General features: G+C 37.8%; 1 protein-coding gene across 1 annotated transcript; it reads left to right on the top strand.

Moving 5' to 3' along the window:
- Positions 1–688: 688 nt before the first annotated feature.
- On the top strand, positions 689–19,002 carry NEIL3 (nei endonuclease VIII-like 3 (E. coli); the record flags this gene model as incomplete). Its single annotated transcript, XM_010022166.1, has 9 exons — positions 689–804; positions 2,682–2,816; positions 3,865–4,078; positions 5,261–5,335; positions 7,898–8,064; positions 12,294–12,463; positions 15,542–15,944; positions 17,845–18,019; positions 18,826–19,002. Coding segments are annotated over 9 exons (1,632 nt in total), but the record flags the coding sequence as incomplete, so codon positions are not given.
- Positions 19,003–19,239: the final 237 nt, after the last annotated feature.

The following is a 19,239-nucleotide window of genomic DNA, read 5'->3' as shown; positions in this document are numbered from 1 at the left end:
TTGACTGGACAATGCCCAAGACTGCCTCACTTAGAACAGTCCTGCTTTGAGCCAGTGCTTGGCGAGAGAATCTGTAGTTGTCCCTTATAATTTCAGTGGAGCTTCACGTGCTATGCAAGAAAAATCATTGTTTCCATCTCACAATTATCTTTCTCTTGTCCTCTCATAATCTTATCATCTGAGATTAGACTTTAGTAGGAAGAGAGAAATATCTCTGTGGGCTCAGTGGAAGCTTTTCTGTAATATGTATTGCCCCATGTGAAACGCTGAAAGGGTATTAGCATGGGTAGAAACTCCAGCAGGAGGCATTTGGAGAAGGATGTAGGCCTGCAAATGGCAGAATTGATGCTGACAAGTATTTAGAATTTGAACTATACCTGTTTAATTTACATTGGCCTCAAACTCTTACTGTAAATTCATTACTTGAAAGAAAAGGCATAAAATTCCCTGATAAAAAGATGTATTGTTTCAATTCAGAAAAGAATGAGCTGAGTTGGAATAGTATTAGCACTAGTGACTCTCTGCTTCCTGGGTTATCATTCTCATGGGTTTTCATAGAGCTGCTTAAGGAGAAAAGGTCTAATGTTGTTCAAGTTGGAAAAATCAGCTATTTGCTGAATGCGTACTGATGCTAGAATCAAAGCAGTATAAATTCTGTTTTAATCTCTGTGTGTGTACTCATTTTTAGACTGCTGCAAGTGAGGAGAGAAGCTCTGGTCATGATTTCCTTATTGGACGTGTTTACAGGGGTGTGGAGACACTGGGAAAGGAACTTTTTATGTATTTTGATCAGAAAGCTTTGAGGTAAGAGGAGAGAAAAAGACTTCCTGTGTGTTCAGACTGTATGTATTAATGGGTCATCTTGTTCTTGCTAATGTCAGTTTCAGAGATTTGAAAGTTAGTGTTATGGAGAAACTTATCTGCAGTCTTCTCTCTGCAATGCTGGAAATCCTGGATATAGCCACTTACATTTTCAGATAATCTACTGCTTTATTCTTATCTACGATTCCATGTAATGGTGTCTGAAAAGGACAGTTAGTCCCTGAAATGCATAGTTTCAAGCAGGAAATTGCATTTTCTAAGGATAAAACTCAGGGAAGTACCTGAAGTTACAATTACTTAATGTCTTGTACTACAAACTGTAGTTGCAAGTCCTTTTAACTTTACTTAAGAAATTTAGGTTTAAATTCTGTACTTAACTTTTCTCAGAGCAATTGAATCATTAATAAACCTGTGACGGGGAAAAAAAAAACCAACCCCAAAACCAACTTGGTATTGAGTATAGTTATGCTGCTTTCTTGCTTGCTTTCTTTCAACAGTATTAACAGCTCCTTGCTTTGGAACTGTGGTTTGAAATTTGACAGGTCAATGGTTTTGGTAACGTAAGTGTACCTTAACTTTCTAGTGAAGCTGTCTTATAGACAAATGGTAAAACTGCCAAGTCATTGTTTGTTCATGCTTTACAGAGCTTATTACGAGTTTGTTAGCAGGTTTAGGATTTTGTCATATGCTTCAACCCCTTGGACATCTTGTACTAGCCAGCAGGGTTGTACTTGAAATCAACTAGATTACTTCTTCTACTTCAGTGTGCTTCTGTAATGCAAAGTCAACTGAAAATAAATCTTACCAAATGCACAGTATAATGGATTATGAAAAAAAATCCCCTCTCATTCTTTATAATTAGTACACAATATATAAGTACACCCTTATATTTAATAGGTAAGACTTCCATTTAAGGCTTTTCTTTTACCCTTCTACTTGCAACATAAATCTAATCTTTCTAAATCTGTTAAATCTTTTTGTAGCTACAAAATAATCCTTGCTTTCTGATATACAATATATACAAGTAAGACAATCTATCTTATGGGATTTTAGGATTTGAGTGTACCAGGTGAATTTGTAATAAATAAAATGTATGAGACCATAGTCAAACTTGTCCTTTGCTCAAGTATACTAGCTCCTAGTATATGTATCGTAAGATGCAGGACCTCTTAAAGCATTAGTGATCTGTAAAAGGAATGCTTGAAAGAGTCTGTTCCACTCCTTTGCCATCTGTGCATTTTTCAGTTTCTTTCTTTTATTAATTTTTAATTGACCTGCAGATTTTGCCTTGCTTGTAGGCAAAGAAAAGCAGAAAACAATGTATGGCAGATGTTAATTACTTTATTTATGGTATTATTGGAAGTAGCTTTGATATGATAAAAGTGTTGGCAATATGGGAACTGAAATCTTTCCTTTCATACCGGGTAACTTCTGCCTGATTTAACAGAAAATTTTCTGGTAGAGTAGCCTCATTCCCTTCAGCCTCCTTGGGGACTTAAGAACCTGTGTTGGAAGACCAGCATGTCAAGTGGAAAAAATTCTAAGTGTGATACACTGATACACCAGAAAAGTGTGTTACTTACTTATCAGTTTTGGCTTCTGTTTAGTGAATTTTGAAGACCACTGGAAAACTGCTATGTTTTGGAGTAGTTTTGACTTGGGGAGGTTTTTCTCTGGGAATTGAGCATTATGTAAGCAAGTAGTTTGTTGCTGTGTTCCTTTTAATGACTAGAATAAATGTACATACGTACTGACTTGGTTAGGTAAGAATAGTTTATTACTGCAAAACATACGCTAGTGTAATGCTTGGAAACATTGTTAAAATAAAATACCTGTAAGAACTCTCTTTTCTCTCCAAGGATTCACTTTGGTATGAATGGTTCCATGAGCATTAATCCTGATGGAAGCAAAGGCAGAAATGCAGCACTACCAGTTTTGGAGATACAGCTTACAGAGGATACTGTTTGTTTTTTCGAGGTGACAGTAGAGTATAGGTAAAGCAGAAACTAACCAAATTAAACACAGCTTAGTTTATTTTTACAACATTCTTTTAAGAACATAGTGAAAAAATCACACACAAATTAAGTGCTCGGATACCATCATAGACACAAAGAAACAAAGCTTTCTAAATATTGGTATGGTAATTTAATTTTGCTACTTTTGTATCGGAGTTTACACGCAGTTTAAGTAGTTCTATGCCATAGCATCAAGACTGCAAATGGAAGTTGGATACAAGTCCATTCTTGGATCTGAACGCTGAACCCCATTGCTCCTTTAATTTCCATGCGAGTCTCAATTCCTTAACAAGAACAAGGACCTTTGATGATTACTGGTTTCAGATTTTATGCTCCCAAGGGTGGGTGTGTGTTTGTTTGCTTTCTTTTTGGAAGCAAATTGATGTAATTATTCTAATTTACGTTAAGTGCATGTTTTTGACCATCAGCGTTTTACTTCTCACTGCTAATAAAAATAACAGCAAGCTTGATTTTAAAGCATTTGAGACTTTTTGGGGAAAAGGAGCATGTAAATTCAAGTAACATATAAATGCATATTTAATGTTACAAAACAAAAGCTTATGTAAGCCTGAGACTTCTAGTAGTGTATTATTTTCCAGTGACTGTGTGTAACCTAGTAAAGTCGTTTAAGAAACTATTATCTTTTATTGACTTGTTGGAGCTGTTGGACCATGTAACCATACAGTTAGTTATGTTTAATGGTCCAAATGCATGGTCTTTTGATATTGGAAGTAGTTTTAAAACCAGGATCTGGCAATTATTTTTCAAACTAATATGAACAAAATGAGGGTGTGTTCTTGTATGTTGGATCAGATGCATGTTCCTTGCATGTATCACTTACCTGTTTCTGGGAGGGGTGGTTAATGTAATTTCTGTGCCTCTTCCTGTCACTGGTATTTGCAAGGTTTCTGTTATCTGCATATAATGTTCTATTATTATTACTTTCATGTGTTGTTTTTAAAATCATACTGCTATGTTAGCATATAATTAAGATAAAAATAAATCTTCATGTATTATTCTCTTCCAGAAATGCAGCTGAGAGTGAGAAGAAAGTGAGAATGATGGAAAGCTTAGATGTCTGTTCTCCAAAATTTAGTTTCCTAAGAGCAGAAAGTGAGATTAAGCGGCACAAAACCCTCATGTTGTGTGATGTGTTACTGGATCAAGCAGTATTACCTGGAGTGGGAAATATAATAAAAAATGAAGCACTGTTTGACAGTGGTCTTCATCCAGCTGTTAAGGTGGGTGAAATGTCACAAGATCGGTTTTAATGACAGCAAAGTATTAAGAATGTACATACATATTTGTATAACATTTTGTCATCTTCTTACCTTGGTTTTATCATCTGTCATTTTTCAAGTTACTCTAAAACACTAAATGAATGTTTTATCATTATAACTGGAGACATTGGTAATGGCATTTCTTGGAAACTGTTGCTGCTGCTCCTGCTTCACAGAGTGGACATATTTTGTGGGCTTAAGCCTTCTCTCTTACATCTTGAAACCTCTCATTAGCAGGAAATTAACTTTAAAATCCTGACTTTGTCTGGCATCCTGTTGTGCTACCATTAAATCGTCAGCCTATAAATAAAGTGAATAGTGCTTAGGTTTTCTTTGTTCCTTTGCTAGCCAAAATAGTTTGTCTGGTAGAGTTGATTATTTTTGCTGCTGTTTCTTCCACTTCCTGTCTTGCTAGCTGGCATCATTTACTTTTCTACCATTGTTTAACATTCTTTCTTGGTTAAGATCCTTAAGCATGGGTCTCCAAAGTTTGGTTGAAAAGAAGCCCAATGTTTACAAAACAGATTGACATTACATAGAATGTAAAGAAAAGCTGGTGAAGATAATAATTGAAAAGCTTTATATATATAATATTTTGAAAGCTTTTCATAGGATCAGTCAGGATTTTAATAGTATCTGCAATGTGAACTGGAAAAGGAAAGAAAAATGTGATTCCGTAACAAAAATTGGGTTGATATATCTCTAATTGTGATGGCTTTGGCTCAAATATTTTTTCCTGAAGATCTCTTGCAGAAAAGAGCCTCTGATGGTAGATAGCTTGTATCATAATCCATGAGTAAATTAAGAGACAACTAAGAGTTAACTTCACGATTCCTGTGATCAGGAACTCTTAGGTCAGTATAGAGGAAGACAACTGAAACTTTTACCTAATGTTTTGTGTCACAAACCATGACGTAAAGTACATTGCTTGGTATTTACACAGTGAGTTTGTATAGTATAGAATGTGAAAGCATACATTTTTACTGAGATGATATATATCAATGTGAAGTCAAAGAATTGCCACAACAGGAGGCAGTGCAGTTCCACATCAGCTGAAGGTGTTCAAGGTGCCCCCGGATTATAGGTCTTTCTGCTGTTGTCCCTTGGCATTGTAATATTCTAAAAATCATTTTTGTCTTACAGGTTTGCCAACTGACAGATGAGCATATACGTCACTTGGTGAAAATGACACGTGATTTTACCCTGCTTTTTTATAAGGTATTGGCACATGTTTATGGAAAACCTCCAAAACCTGGCTCCAGCACATTAGCTGTATGTGATCATCTAGTTAAAACAGTCAAAAGATGCAACAGGACAAGTGTTCCCATGAATAGGAATGTTGGTTTGTGTGCTCTATATTAATCGTGACTTATCAAATGATGGAAAGGTGAGGGAGTCTAGGCTGTAAGAATGTGCACAACTTGACCCAGTTGCAGCAGAAGAGTTTGACAGGTGCTGCCTAAGGGCCAGTTCAGTTTCACTGTGCATGTGTTGTAATGCTGCTCTGAACATGTCAGACTTGCTGTAGGTTAAGCACACACTTACTTGTAAGAGAACATAAAGGTCACTCTTCAAACTGGGAACTAAAGCCTACCCCAGGGAAGTATGGAGGTAATTCATGTGGCTTCCTTTATGAAACTTGCAACAGCAAGCATACTTAAGTGAACAGATTGTAACTTCCAACAAATTTTTTTTTTTTTAATTTTTTTTTTTAACCCCTAACTGAAGCAGTGGTTTTGGTTGCTAAAGTGAAATAAATTCCTTCTCCCTACTGCTACAGCTTCAGTAGGATTTAATTTCTTCCATCCTGGTTGCTCTTTAACTTTCCAAAGTAGGAGAGAGAATTTGACAGAATTCTTGTATGTTTTTCTTCTTTAAGCTCTATGCAGAGAAATGAAAAGGAGCAGTGAAATTCTTGTCTGTTTATCTTGGTATTCATGAAAGGCAAGGAGCTAGTGCTGCTAAAATTCTTTTTTTTTGATAGGCTAGAAGGAGAGCACCTGACTTACCTAATACATCTTTCAATCATAAAGGCTAAAAAACATAATTGATTTAATAGTCTGCGTAAACATCTGCTTTCCCCAACCCACTGAAGAGTTTAGTCTGTTGGCTAGGCAAATCTTTTGATTCTCCAGGCTTTGCTGAAGTCTGACAGTAAAGAGATAGCATCCAGTTCTGCAACAACTATAGTACTAGGAAATTTAAATGTGTCACAGTCTTTTAGACTGACAGTAAACAAATATATTAAACTTTCTGTAGCTCTCATTAGCCATTTTCAAAACTTCTATAGTCTATACTTAGCAAGTATTCTCCAATCAAGTGCTTAAAAGTGATAGTCACCCTTCCCCCCCCAAGTCTCTTTAAGATAAAAACAGTGAAAACAGGTTAATACAAGGAGTAGTGCTTGATCATTTTTTATAGACTGTTACAGAATGCTTGTATAATCCTACTGTATTTTTTTGTAGTAACACCTTACAGATGCAAAGATGAGGAATCTTGTTTGTGTAAAAAGCTGTTGCTTTTTGTTTGGTTTTCAAGTAACTGGATGGGAGAAAACTACTAGTAAGAAATCTAATAAGAAAACTAATAAGCAACTGTAAACCTTGAGGAGAAATCTTGGGGAGAAAGAAAACTGCTTGTGAATATTAATGTAAATATATGTTAGTAATTCCTTCTGATTGAATTACTAGATTGTACCGGTGAAAGTATTCTCAATCAGCGAGGCTTATTCAAGAACACAGCAGAAGCAAATATGCTGTGCTCCAAGACCCCTGTATCTGGGGAGAATTTGAGGGTCGTCATGCGTCATGGAGCTAGAACTACTGAGCCCTGCCAGATCTGGGCTGGTACTGCTGGGCCAGCTGTAGTATTGTTTGAACTGCGATTGTAGTGCAGAAACTCATGTGGCTCTGCAGAGTTGGCTGCAACTCAGCTGGGCTTTTCTTGTTTGCTTTTGGTTTTATTGTTGGTTTTCTGCCAGTTTTAGCTGAGGTATGCCTATGTTGATGCCATGTGAGCTGTCTCATGAAATGTACCTGCTTGTCAGCCCTCTGGAGGCTCTCTAGATCACTGTGCCCTTTGGCTTGTACTATATTAATTTAATAGGACTTTCTTCCAGGATCTAAGGAGCTTGCCATAGTGCCAAGTGGCTGTTCATGAGGCAGCTTGTCTGGCATAGCCAGGGCTAAGATTGAAGCTGAGCAGTTTTACTGGTGCTACCCAACTCCTGCAGAAATACTTCAGAAACGCAGTATTCCTGCATTGTGCGGTTCTTTAGGTTTTGAGAAGGCTGATCAACCCAGATTGTAGCATCAGGTCTGAGCTGGCTTTGTGGTGTGGTTTTGGCTCTTTTTGGGGTAAGGGAAGGTGGTGTTGGTTTTGTGGCTTATGTTTGGTTTAATTTTGGTTTGGATGCTGCATTGACTAGAACTTATCAGCTCCTTAAGAACACTCCTGTAGGTGCCAGGTCAAAGATGGCTGGTGCTAAATCAAGTTAGCTGGTCCAACTGAACTCAAGGAGTTCCTAGCATGTATTCTGTGTGGAGAATTCTAGTCAATGTTATACCTGATTTAAAGTAAATTCTTTTCATAAAAGAATATGAAATACAGATGATAGCCCTTGTGAATGTGCCTTAAGTATATTTATGCAGTCATTGAGCTGTCAGTTTACTTGGGTTTGGTTTTGGCTTGTTTTATTTTAGCTTCAGTTGAAGTGTAGAAGGACTGATGTCAAATTTATATTTGATCTCTAACTTGGGCTTTAAACATGTTCTGGTTTAGTGCTGCAAAACTGGGTCTCCACTCTACAAACACTACAAAGTATACAAGCGCCCAACCTGTGCTCAGTGCAATGGGAAGATCACCATGTGTCGTTTAGGAGAGAATAACAGGATGACTTACTTCTGCTCTCAATGTCAAAAGGCAGATCCTGAGCTTGTCAATTTAAGGTATGATGGTAATTTTGTATCACTTTTAAGCATCAAAGCGCTTAAGCACCTAGAAGGGCTGATAAGTAAGAGTACAACACTTCTCAAATAGAACAGATCCTTGTGCATTTTATGTCTGATATCCTTGACTTTTTGAAAGAAAAATGTTTTGGCCATTGGCATTTAGAAATGGTTAAAAGCTTCAATTCTTTAATACTTTTCCTTTCAAAGGCCCCATCTGTTATGAAATGGTTGTTACTTGAATGTAGGAATCATAGAACAATTCAGAGTACTCAGAATTACTCACTGCTGCTGGAAAAACTGCCCCTTTTCTTGGTATTATCAGTATAATAGGCTTGGATGCTTACACACAACTGAGTTGAATGGCATAAGGTGGGATTTCTTTTGTCTCTATTTCTTTTCATAGGATAGCCCCTACAGTCCTGGAATATCTAGATGATTGTGCATCTGTGGAATTTTGTTCTGGCCAAGGATAACTAAAACTTTAGTAAATTCAGAGCACAGCAAAGATCATAGAGCTTGGGACTTTTTTGGTAGTTGGTTTTTTTTCTTCCTCCTTATTGTATTTGGAAAGCTTTTACCGGAGGTGTGCCACAGGGATGCCTTCAGTTCCACGTAAATTGTGCTAGCAGTACATTTCCTTCTTTTATTTTAGGAGCACACAAAATGCATTTGATATCACAAAGGGTTAGAGGGTAAAAGTTCCAAAGGCACCTTATTTGGACTCTTATACCCAAGTTATTCTTGAAAATTTTCATCTGAGGTTTCAGAATCTTGGCTTTTTACACTGACCGTTGTCAATCTAATAAAAGCCACTGCTTTGCTTTGCAAGTAGTGTGTGTATGTGTGTGTGTGTATATATATATACACACACACACACACATATATATATATATTTTAGATAAGATTTACAGAACATACAAATCCCTCTCCCACCTCCAACCTACTTTGAAGATTCAGATGGCTGAAGGGATTTTGGTTAAAGCTCAAAAATTTCCTTTGAGTACAGATCAATTGTAGAAAATTCCAGCTTGGAAGATAAATATTTCACATGCTGATAACCCCAACTTGCTGTATTTTCAGAATGCAATAATGAGCAATGTTTTGCAGAAGGGTGGGAAGACAGCAGTGTTGCATTGAGTCAGATAACTAGAAAATGATGCAAGTTAAAAAAAAAAGATATCTTTCTCTCTGTTCTAGAACAAGTAGTGGTTTGGTTTTTTGTTGTTTGTGGTGGTGGTGTTTCTTTGTTGTTTTTTCTTTTAACAAATAATTGAACAGTGGTATAGTTCACTGAAAAACTTAACAATGGTAGCTATAAAGTGAAAAGGTTGTTTCTTGTGCTGTCCTCATCCTAATGGTCAGCTCTTTGTGTTCTACTGCTCTGTTTTCTGTTATGCAGTAACTGTTACCAAATAAAAGTACGTGTAGCTCAAGCAATTTATCTGCCATTTCAAGCTTTTCACGTTTGAAGACTGAAAGGAACCTGTGTGATCAAACTGACTTGCTACAGATCATAAACTGTAGAATTTAACCAAGTGGTTCTAGGATCAAATCAAGTAGCTTATGACTTTGCTCAACTGAAAAAAAAAAAAGAAAAAAGAAAATACCCATTATAAGCTTATACTTCATCAAATCCAAATGTACCTTGAATCTTAAAAACACCACACACCCCTCATATTTCATGTTCCAAAATGGAGACAAGGGTGGCAGGATGACACTGTGGTCAGACTGGGAGGATGACATGGAATTGATCTTCAAAAGATGACATGTTGAACATATTCAGTCTAGTAATGCATTGTTGGTAGCTGAATAGAACATCTGGTCTAATAATGTAAAAATACCCATTTTTCACACTTCCAGTTCAGCTGTTTTGTTATCTAGCCACAGTATTTTGCTGAATGATACTGTAATGTCTGCTTTACCTCTTGACAGCACAGGATCTCTGGTATGTCAGCAGTTCTTATTACCCTCCTTAGTTTTCCTGTTATGGGAGATGTGTGGTAGCTAGTGGATATCTCTCCCATTATCTTAGAAATGTAGGCTGTTAAGGAGACTGATAATTACAGAATAAATGATAGGTCTAAGGAATGTCACAGCAGTTCCAAAGTATGGCATTTGCATTATGAATTTAAGAGCTTAAATTCTTAGAGTTAAAAAGAAGCCTCTCGAAAGTGCATAATTCCATGAAAACTTACCAACCATAGTATTGAAAAGCTTATGTATATCTTCCTGAACAGGTACGTTCGAGTTACATTTAGTGTGCTAACAATGCTTGGATACTATCACAAAATGCAGTGACTGTAAAATAGTAACTATGACTCTGTATCAGTGTATTGCCATAGGAAGTGTTATAATTTACAGGAAAATAAATAAAATTAAATCTATAGAAGTGTCTGGAGTACAATTTGGCTTACTAGTCACAGTCAGGACATTTCTGAACTCCTCCTGATCAGGAGAAAAAAAACCCACAAAACCACCAACAACAAAAAAGAAAATACTTTATTCTCAATGTTAAACGGCTTTCTAGCAAATGATGACATGCAAGAAAGACTTTCTAGACTTTTTTTAACTTTTAAGGTTTTAAGTTCTGTTGGCTGTTACAATAACAAAGTGGTCTAATGGGTACCATTTAAATGAGAGTGAACCAATTTGTTTCCTAGGTTGTGGGACTTTCTATAGCTTAGCTTCTGAACAGTTCTTTGCCCAGTAATGCATTTGTTCATGAGTGTTCTATACAAGGGATGGGAGAAAAGTACTGAAACGGTCTCCCTTTCTAGACAAGTTTCTTGCTGCAGTATCTGAAAACAGCAGGGAATTTGAGAGGCTGGGGCATTGTGCTGGAGAGTACATCAGTTACTGATTAACTTTCTGTCCATTTTCATTCGACACTATCCTGCATGATGTCCTTGTCTCTAAATTGGAGAGGCATGGATTTGATGGATGGACCCACCCACTGGATAGTGAATTGGGTGGATGGCTGTACACACAAAGCTGCAGTCAATGGTTCAATGTTCGCATGGAGACCAGTGATGAGTGGTGTCCCTTAGGGGACCCATTCTGTTCAACATCTTTGTCAGCGACATGGACAGTGGGATTGCATGTACCCTCAGCAAGTTTCCAATGACACCAAGCTGTGTGCATCGGTTGATATGCTGGAGGGAAGGGATGCCATCCAGAGGGACCTGGACACGCTTGTGAGGTGGGCCAGTGCCAACCTTACGAAGTTTAACCAAGCCGAGTGCAAGGTCCTACACCTGGGTCGGCACAACCCCAGGCACAGCTACAGGCTGGGCGGTGAAGAGATTCAAAGCAGCCCTGCGGAGAAGGACTTGGAGGTGTTGGTTGATGAGAAGCTTGACATGAGCCAGCTTCTGTGTGCGCTTGCAGCACAGAAAGCCAACCATATCCTGGGCTGTATCAAAAGAAGCATGACCAGCAGGTCAAAGGAGGTGATCCTGCCCCTCTACTCTGCTCTCATGAGACCTCACTTGGAGCATTGTGTCCAGTTCTGGTGTCCTCAACATAAAAAGGACATGGAGCTGTTGGAGCAAGTCCAGAGAAGGGCCACGAGGATGATAAGGGGGCTGGAGCACCTCCTGTATGAAGACAGGCTGAGAAAGTTGGGGCTGTTCAGCCTGGAGAAGAGAAGGCTTCATGGAGACCTCATAGCAACCTTCAAGTATCTGATGGGGGCCTACAAGGCTGTTAGAGAGGGATTCTTCATCAGGGGCTGTAGCAATAGAACATGGAGTAATGGGTTTAAACTTAAACATGGGAGATTTATATTAGCTATAAGGAGGAAGTTATTTACTGTGAGGGTGGTGAGGCACTGGAATGGGTTGCCCAAGGAAGTTGTGAATGCTCCATCCCTGGCAGAGTTCAAGGCCAGGTTGGACAGAGCTTTGGGTGACATGATTTAGTGCGAGGTGTCCCTGCCCATGGCAGGCGGGTTGGAACTAGATGATCTTAAGGTCATTTCCAACACAAACCATTCTATTATTTAAATATTTGTATCACGAATGTAGCATTGGGAAAGATTTGCCCTTGATGTAATGAAAAAAAAATAAATTCGAACTCTAACCATGACATGCTGTCCAAGCTATGATAGGCAGGGATAACACCGTGTATCACTTGTTCTCCAGCCCTGTGCCTCCCTGCACATAGCAGTATAAGATAATTTGTAGAAGAAGTGTCACAAAGACTAGCATCATTCTTTTGTTTTACAGCAAACTGCCAACTAGAAATAGCCTAATTGGCTGGGCATATGGCAGGGGGTCATGTTCTAATGAAGATGTAGCTCGGAAATCTGAAGAGGAATGGACGTGCATGCGCTGTACCCTAATAAACAAGCCTTCTGCTGAAATTTGTGATGCCTGTTTGACTTCAAGGCCTGAAGGTATTGAAAGGTTGTCTGGAATCTCTACTGGAAAGGGGAGAGGATTTGGTTTTAATATGTTTTTTTAGAACTGTAAAAGTGTCATATTATGAATCCTGTTAATGTAATTATCTTTAGTTAACTTAAATTTGGATTTTGGGGAAATCTTGCACAGACAATCATGGAAGCTGTCTTGTCTTAAAGCCTAAAAGAGGCTTGTCTTCCCACTTTGTGTTTGGGTGGGATTCTATAGACAAGCCTCTGCAGTGACCCTTTGTTTTTACAGGGGCAAAGAGTGAGACAAAACTCCATTCTCTCAACTCTACTTAAATTAATTAAAGATTGCAGCATATTGTAGAGAAATCTCCAGGGCCAGAAAAGCAATTATCATTGCCGTGAACAAAAGCAGTTTATTTTGGTACCCTTTCCAAAAGGATCTCAGGTTTCTCAGGAGCTAGGTTTTTTCTACCAAGTTCAGAGTAAGGATGATTTGGGACTTCTTACCTAAATTTGTTGTTTGTCTCTTGCTGGAGCTTTTAATGCTGTTATCTAGATCTGATGGACAGAAACAGCTATGAATGAGACCTAGGAAGGGGTGGGAAGGTGGGATGAGTAACATGCTGACTTCTCTCAAGATTTCTGTATAGAAATTTTGGATATTAAGAAGGGATGAGTGAGGCTATGGACAGACTTTCCACTGAGACCTGTTTTCTATGTGAAGAGGAGCTTTGTATTCTTTTGCACTTTCTGTAGAAGAAAGTGAGGGAGGGATTTAGAGGAAGGTATCTGCATCAAGACTGTTGCTCCAAAACATTTTGAATTGCTACATACATTTCAAGAAACAAAGCCTAGAGGTGTGCATGTGTGTGGCTTTTAGGGATAAAGCTAATTCTATAACAATTCCATACTGAAACTTTCCTACCTCAAAAACTAATACTTATTTCACATTTACTGGATTATTCAATAAATGGCTGAAACCTGCATACTACAGTTCTTAACAGTTCTTAATTTTTCTATCTCCAGTGCTACAAAACTGAAAGAAAAGATATTTGTAAACAATATACAGGCATTTTGTATCTGAGAAGAATTAGTGGGTTTATGTGGGCTTCAGGACCTCGTTAAAAATTTACTCAAACTGTATGAGTGAAAGTACATGTGCTCAAATCAGAATTAAAGGTCACTTTTATCTTTAATTGAGCCATACTTTCCAAAGTGCCTCCAAATTCCCAGCTGCTGAAGAAGTGACTTTACAGTACTAATTTTGGTTCTTAGAAGTTCTAATGTTTTTTTTAAATTATTACTTCATTCTAGTTATTAATTTTATGAATGGAGCATGTGAAATTCTTATCTTATACTAAGCTAAAATCCATTTCTTTAGGCCAGGAATCAACAAAAGTATGTCTCCGTGCCTTACATGACAGTTGTTGCCAGCAGAGGCTAATCTTGCATAATTCTCCTGCAAAATCAGTGCCAGAAACCTGAAAATTTTAATCTGTCCACAGACTCAGATTTACCAACTAACGTTTATACTGGAATTAATATTGTCAGCTGGACCTTAAAATACATAATGGCATGTGTACAAATGATTTAAGTTTTGTAACAAAATCCTGTTCATTCTATGGTACTTCTAAGTTTCATTTGTAGAGCTGCGTGCCAATACTGCAGAGAGGCCTGGAATTTGAAGATGTGTTAGACTTGGTGGAATACTGTTATGAAATTTCTTTTTTAAAGAAGTAATTTATTTTTGAATCATAGGAGAGGTATTTGAGATTGGTTTTTGACATAGTTTTGTTTGCCTGTCTCTTTTCACACTTCAGGATTCCTTGCCTTCTTACTTTGTTGACTTTTTTTTTTCCCCCATCTTTTATGTTGTTTCTAAATTAACTACTATCAGCAGAAAAGGCTGAATTTTTGAGGACAGAATACTTGGTACGTAAAGTTAGCTACTGGCCTTAGAGCCAAAATAATTCAGTTTCTAGACAGAAATAACTGTTTACCACTACACCTCAATTTCCTTGCTCCTTTACTAAGTACAAGGCTGAGCTCCCATTCTTCCATAAGCAAATTTGAATGCATCGGAACCAGTATGTTTCACTGTATGGCAGCGGCAAAATGGAAGGAGCCTGGAAACAAGTAGTGTTTTAAAGTAAACAGGAGAGATTCCTATTTTGTTTCTGAGTGAGAATGCCTTTGAAGAGAGTGTGCCCTTGTGTATGCCTTATCTACCCATTTTTCTTCTGCTTCATTCCCTCTTCCTTGTATGGATGGAAGATGTAGGAGTGAGACACTCGCTGGAGATGGTAGAAAAGAAAGGTCTCTATTCTTGACCGCTATGGTTTCACAGCTACTTTACAAAGATTGCACATAGGGATCCCATAAAAGTTTATTTTTTCACCCTTTTCTCCGGAAAGATTACCTACAGGCTCCTTATTTATTGAACTGGGATTAATAAATTCTGACCACTCTTTTGGAATGATTATTGCTCACTAGATGGACTTCTGATTCTGTGAAGAAACATACTGTTGTTCACATCAGAAAATAAATGAAAAGTAAATGTCTGAACTGCTTGCTTCTAAAGCCTCTTACAGTAAGGGATCAGTAAGTTTGGATGTGTACAATGCTTGGAAAAGATGTGAGCCCTGAAAGCACTAAAAAACCCAACAAATTAATCCTTTTTGTTCCTTTTTGTGTCCACAGTAAAACAATACTTTAGATAATGTATTGCTGCTGGGCGATACCATACCCTGCCTTCTCCTAGTGCTGGGGTTATAAAAGGTTATTTTGGAAAATTTAAATATTTAAATACCTGTATTTAGGTAAAAATTTAATTTTGTGTGGTTAACTCTTCAATAGCTTTACTATTCACATCTGGTCTTATTTGGACAACACATACTGTATGTGACTCCAAAAGTGCATGAGCTTTTTTTATTGTAAGAAATTTGGTACTATATCCAACCTGTGACAGGTTTTGACATCTTTCAAGATGGTATGGCAAATTTACTCTTTCGCTCTCTGTGTGATGACTTATGACTACAGATCAGAAATAGGATGTATCACTCTACATAGATGAATTATAACCAATAATTTATTTTCCCTTAGTTCCAAAGACAGAGAATGTTGAAGATTCTGCAGCCTTTAACATAAACTTAGTGAAGTACCCTTGTAATGACTTCAGAAAACCCAGCACAGAAATAAAGATCAATAGGAGAGCTGCATTTGGAACTACAACTCTTGTCTTAACAGATCTTGGTAACAAAGCTGATCTAAGAGACGATACGCAAATGTCCAATGGACACTCTCAGTGTGTTGCTCCAAAAAGCAATTGTAGACACATACAAAACAATGTCTACCAGTCATGGGGGAGCACAGACAAGGATAGCTCAACACATGCAACTGCTATGGCTTTGTCCTCCTGTCAGCAACCTCTCTCTTTCAAACACGTACAGAAGAAACAGAAAACTGATCATATACCCTCGGTTCACCACTATAATAGAGCAATCAGGTATGTATTCTAAAATGTAAACAAGTCTTTTTATAATCCCAAAGATCAACTTTATCCCTGAAGATTAATGGAATACCATGCTGTTGGGTTCAGACACCATTGGTTTTGGATTTCTGCCAGATGTAATTTATTCTTGGGAAACTAAAATTACACTCAGATTTCAAAAGCACTGAATGACCTAGGCTGCCATTAGAAAAGTCCTGATTTTGTCATCTGGCCAGTACTGCTCTTAACTAAATTGCTGTTCATAGTTCAGCTATTCCTATGGGATAGGACAGTATATCTCTAATAGGTCAAGTTCTACCTGAAGAGTTGTCTATCTTAGCACTGTAGTTGCTATCTGCTTAGGGAGATCATTGAAATCATTGTGAAAGATGACAAAAGGAAGGTAGCTGAATGAATATATTCCAATTGAAGTTATGGCTCAAATAGCAGTTCTCAAAATTCTTCCCGTGATATGAAACTCTGCCCAGGTACGTTAATGAACCTCCCATCGCTATTTTCTGTTAACTTTCCTTCCCTTCCTGTATGTAACTGCTTCAATGCTCTACCCATCCTGAATTTTTATTTACACAATCCTATTCAGACACATCCATTGCCTAGTTAAGAGAAATGTGAGAACAATATATTAGGGTTGTCAAGGAAAAGTTATGCAGACATACACAACAGCAATGGGATCGCAAGATGGATGTCACTTAGTGGTACATTATGCAGGGTGAATGTGAAATATTAACAATATACTACAAACTTCTTGGTGATGTGTCAGTTCTGAAATACAGAAATTATTCCTTACATTGTTGAAGCACCAGTTTTGAAACAGGGTCTCAGTGGCTAGCCAGGTTAGGCTGTGTGAGTATACTTTCTACTTGCTATCTCAGTAGACAGCTACAGGGAACTGAGGAGGTGGGCAGGATAACTGAGAATACAGAGGAGTGCAAAAAGGAAACAAGACAGTATCAATCATGGTAACAGGTAGTTAGAGCAAGTCATCAACTTAAACATTAAAAAAAAAAACAAACAAAAAACCCCAAAACCAACCAACCAACCAAAACCAAACAAACAAAAAATGAAAACCAAACACCTGTAACAAAACCCCATAAAAAGTCTTGGGTGGTTTTGTTTTGTTTTGTTTTCCAATGAGGCGTTGGAAGAAAACTACTGATGTCTGCAGGACTGCAATCTGCCAAACATAAAAGAACATGAAATTCCTAAGCTGATAACTTAACAAGAATGAATTATTTATCCCCCTCACCTCCCCAGGCCTTTCTGTTATATACACACGTTAGAAAGACACATTTCAGACTGTTAATATTTTTCATGTTACTGTTTTTAAGCAAAGACTTGTTTATTGCATTCAGATAATCTCTGATTATCTCAATCATGAGGAAGAAGGAAAGGAACTTTATCCCTTTCAGAGAACACTGTTCCACCCCCTCAGGTGGGTTACTTCTTGACTGAATGTGATCAGGAGCATTACTGTAACATTTTAGTAAAAAGGGTGGGAGTCTTTTCTGGGAAGCATACAAATACCTGGAGTAATTATGTGGTCTTTTTCCCCACTGACAGCAGGATACACTTTTAGAATACATCAGTAGTATAATAGCTGTAGTAATATTTATTTTGTTTTGTATATTAGCGTACTTTAAAATAATTCAGAACACAGGCTAATGCTGGGGAAAACTGGTGTAATACCTGCAAGAAAAGCACAAAGTCTTGTCTGTTCACTACTAGTAATCATTCAGCTTTAAAGGCACAATAGGTGCATTAGAAGAGTAAGTTTTCTGGCTGTCATTGTGTGCAAAAGAACACTGAGTGAGCTATTTTAATGGTAAGAGAAGGGTCTTTGGCTGGTAATACCTTTAATGTTATGCAGGTGTCATCTTGTAACCTATCATTACAGCACATCTCAAGCTAATCTGACAAATGATATTTGTATATTAAGTGCAGGCCATCCTCGCTGCAGCAAACACAGCCGGCTCTGCAGCCTCAGAGTTGTGAGAAAGGATGGAGAAAACAAGGGCAGGCAGTTTTATACCTGTCCTCTACCCAGGGAAACTCAGTGTGACTACTTTCAGGTATGTGTAAGACTTCAGGGCCTGTTTTCTAATAAGCACTTGTTCTGAAGCCTTCTTGCCCCAGTGATCTGTAATTGTGGACAGATACAATCTATTTAAAGTTTGAGTTAATTTTAAATACTTTTGCACCCTGAATTGAAGCTAAAACCATAATAGTAGCTATAAACTTACAGTTTTAGTTACTTTTACTGCTGAGAAGGCACCTGCTTGTCCAAATGTTCTTTATCTGCTTCCAAGTGATGTAAAATAGGTGCATAACAGAAATATTGGTTTGAAGGGACTTATACAAGTTGTTCAGATTATCCTCTTGCTTGAAGGAGGACTATGGCAAACTCTAGATGTAGAAATCAGTTACATTTCTGCCTAGCCAAAATCTTGAAAATCTCCAAGGATGAAGACTCTCTAATCTGCCTGCACAACTGCTCCCACTGCTGCACAAATACCTAACCTGACCTTCCTAGCTGCAACTGGTGGCCATTGCTCCTTGCTATGAACGTATGTAACTAAGAAGAGTTTGACTCAGTCACCTACCACCAGATGAACTTGACAGTAATGACTATCATGCCTTTATTTAAAGAAAACTGTGTGTTAGCATCAATTAAACCAGTTAGTGTGTGCAGTTGCAGCTAATGTTAAAAGAAAAACCTAAAATCGGTGATCACAAAAGAGATAAAGCTACTTTAACTACTAGGAAGTTTCCTCAAGGGCGTCTCCCTGTAGATCTGTTTCTATTGCCAATTTTAAAACAAGGAATTCATAGCCACCACATATGCCAAAACTGTGCCTAAACCTGTTTCTTTTGGCAGTGGGCTGACCTGGATTTTCCATTTTGTAACCATGGCAAACGATCTGTTATGAAGACTGTCTTGAAGATTGGTCCCAATAATGGAAAGAACTTCTTTGCATGCCCTCTTGGGAAGGAAAAACAGTGCAACTTTTTCCAGTGGGCAGAAAATAGGCCAGGTATGCAGCTTATTTCTTGATGCCAATGTTATAGTTAGCTGCTCCTTAGGATGTCTTAAGTACATACAACTTGTCTAGTCATTGTTCCATTTGCTGCTTAATTAGTAAAAGAGCTTCAACAACATAAAGAACTGCAGGTCTGGAAGGAGAAATTTTACGTAATCCTGTAAAAATTAAACACTGCTTGTGTGCTGCATTCTATTTTGCAATACTCATCTAGCTTGCAATATATTGTGACATACTGTTGTATTTCTAAT

The sequence above is a fragment of the Nestor notabilis genome, unplaced genomic scaffold (genome assembly GCF_000696875.1).
Source record: "Nestor notabilis isolate BGI_N333 unplaced genomic scaffold, ASM69687v1 scaffold1819, whole genome shotgun sequence".
NCBI classification, from domain to species: Eukaryota; Metazoa; Chordata; class Aves; order Psittaciformes; family Psittacidae; genus Nestor; species Nestor notabilis.
The sequence above is the reverse complement of the archived record's forward strand: the minus strand, read 5'-3'. Positions and strand labels throughout refer to the sequence as shown.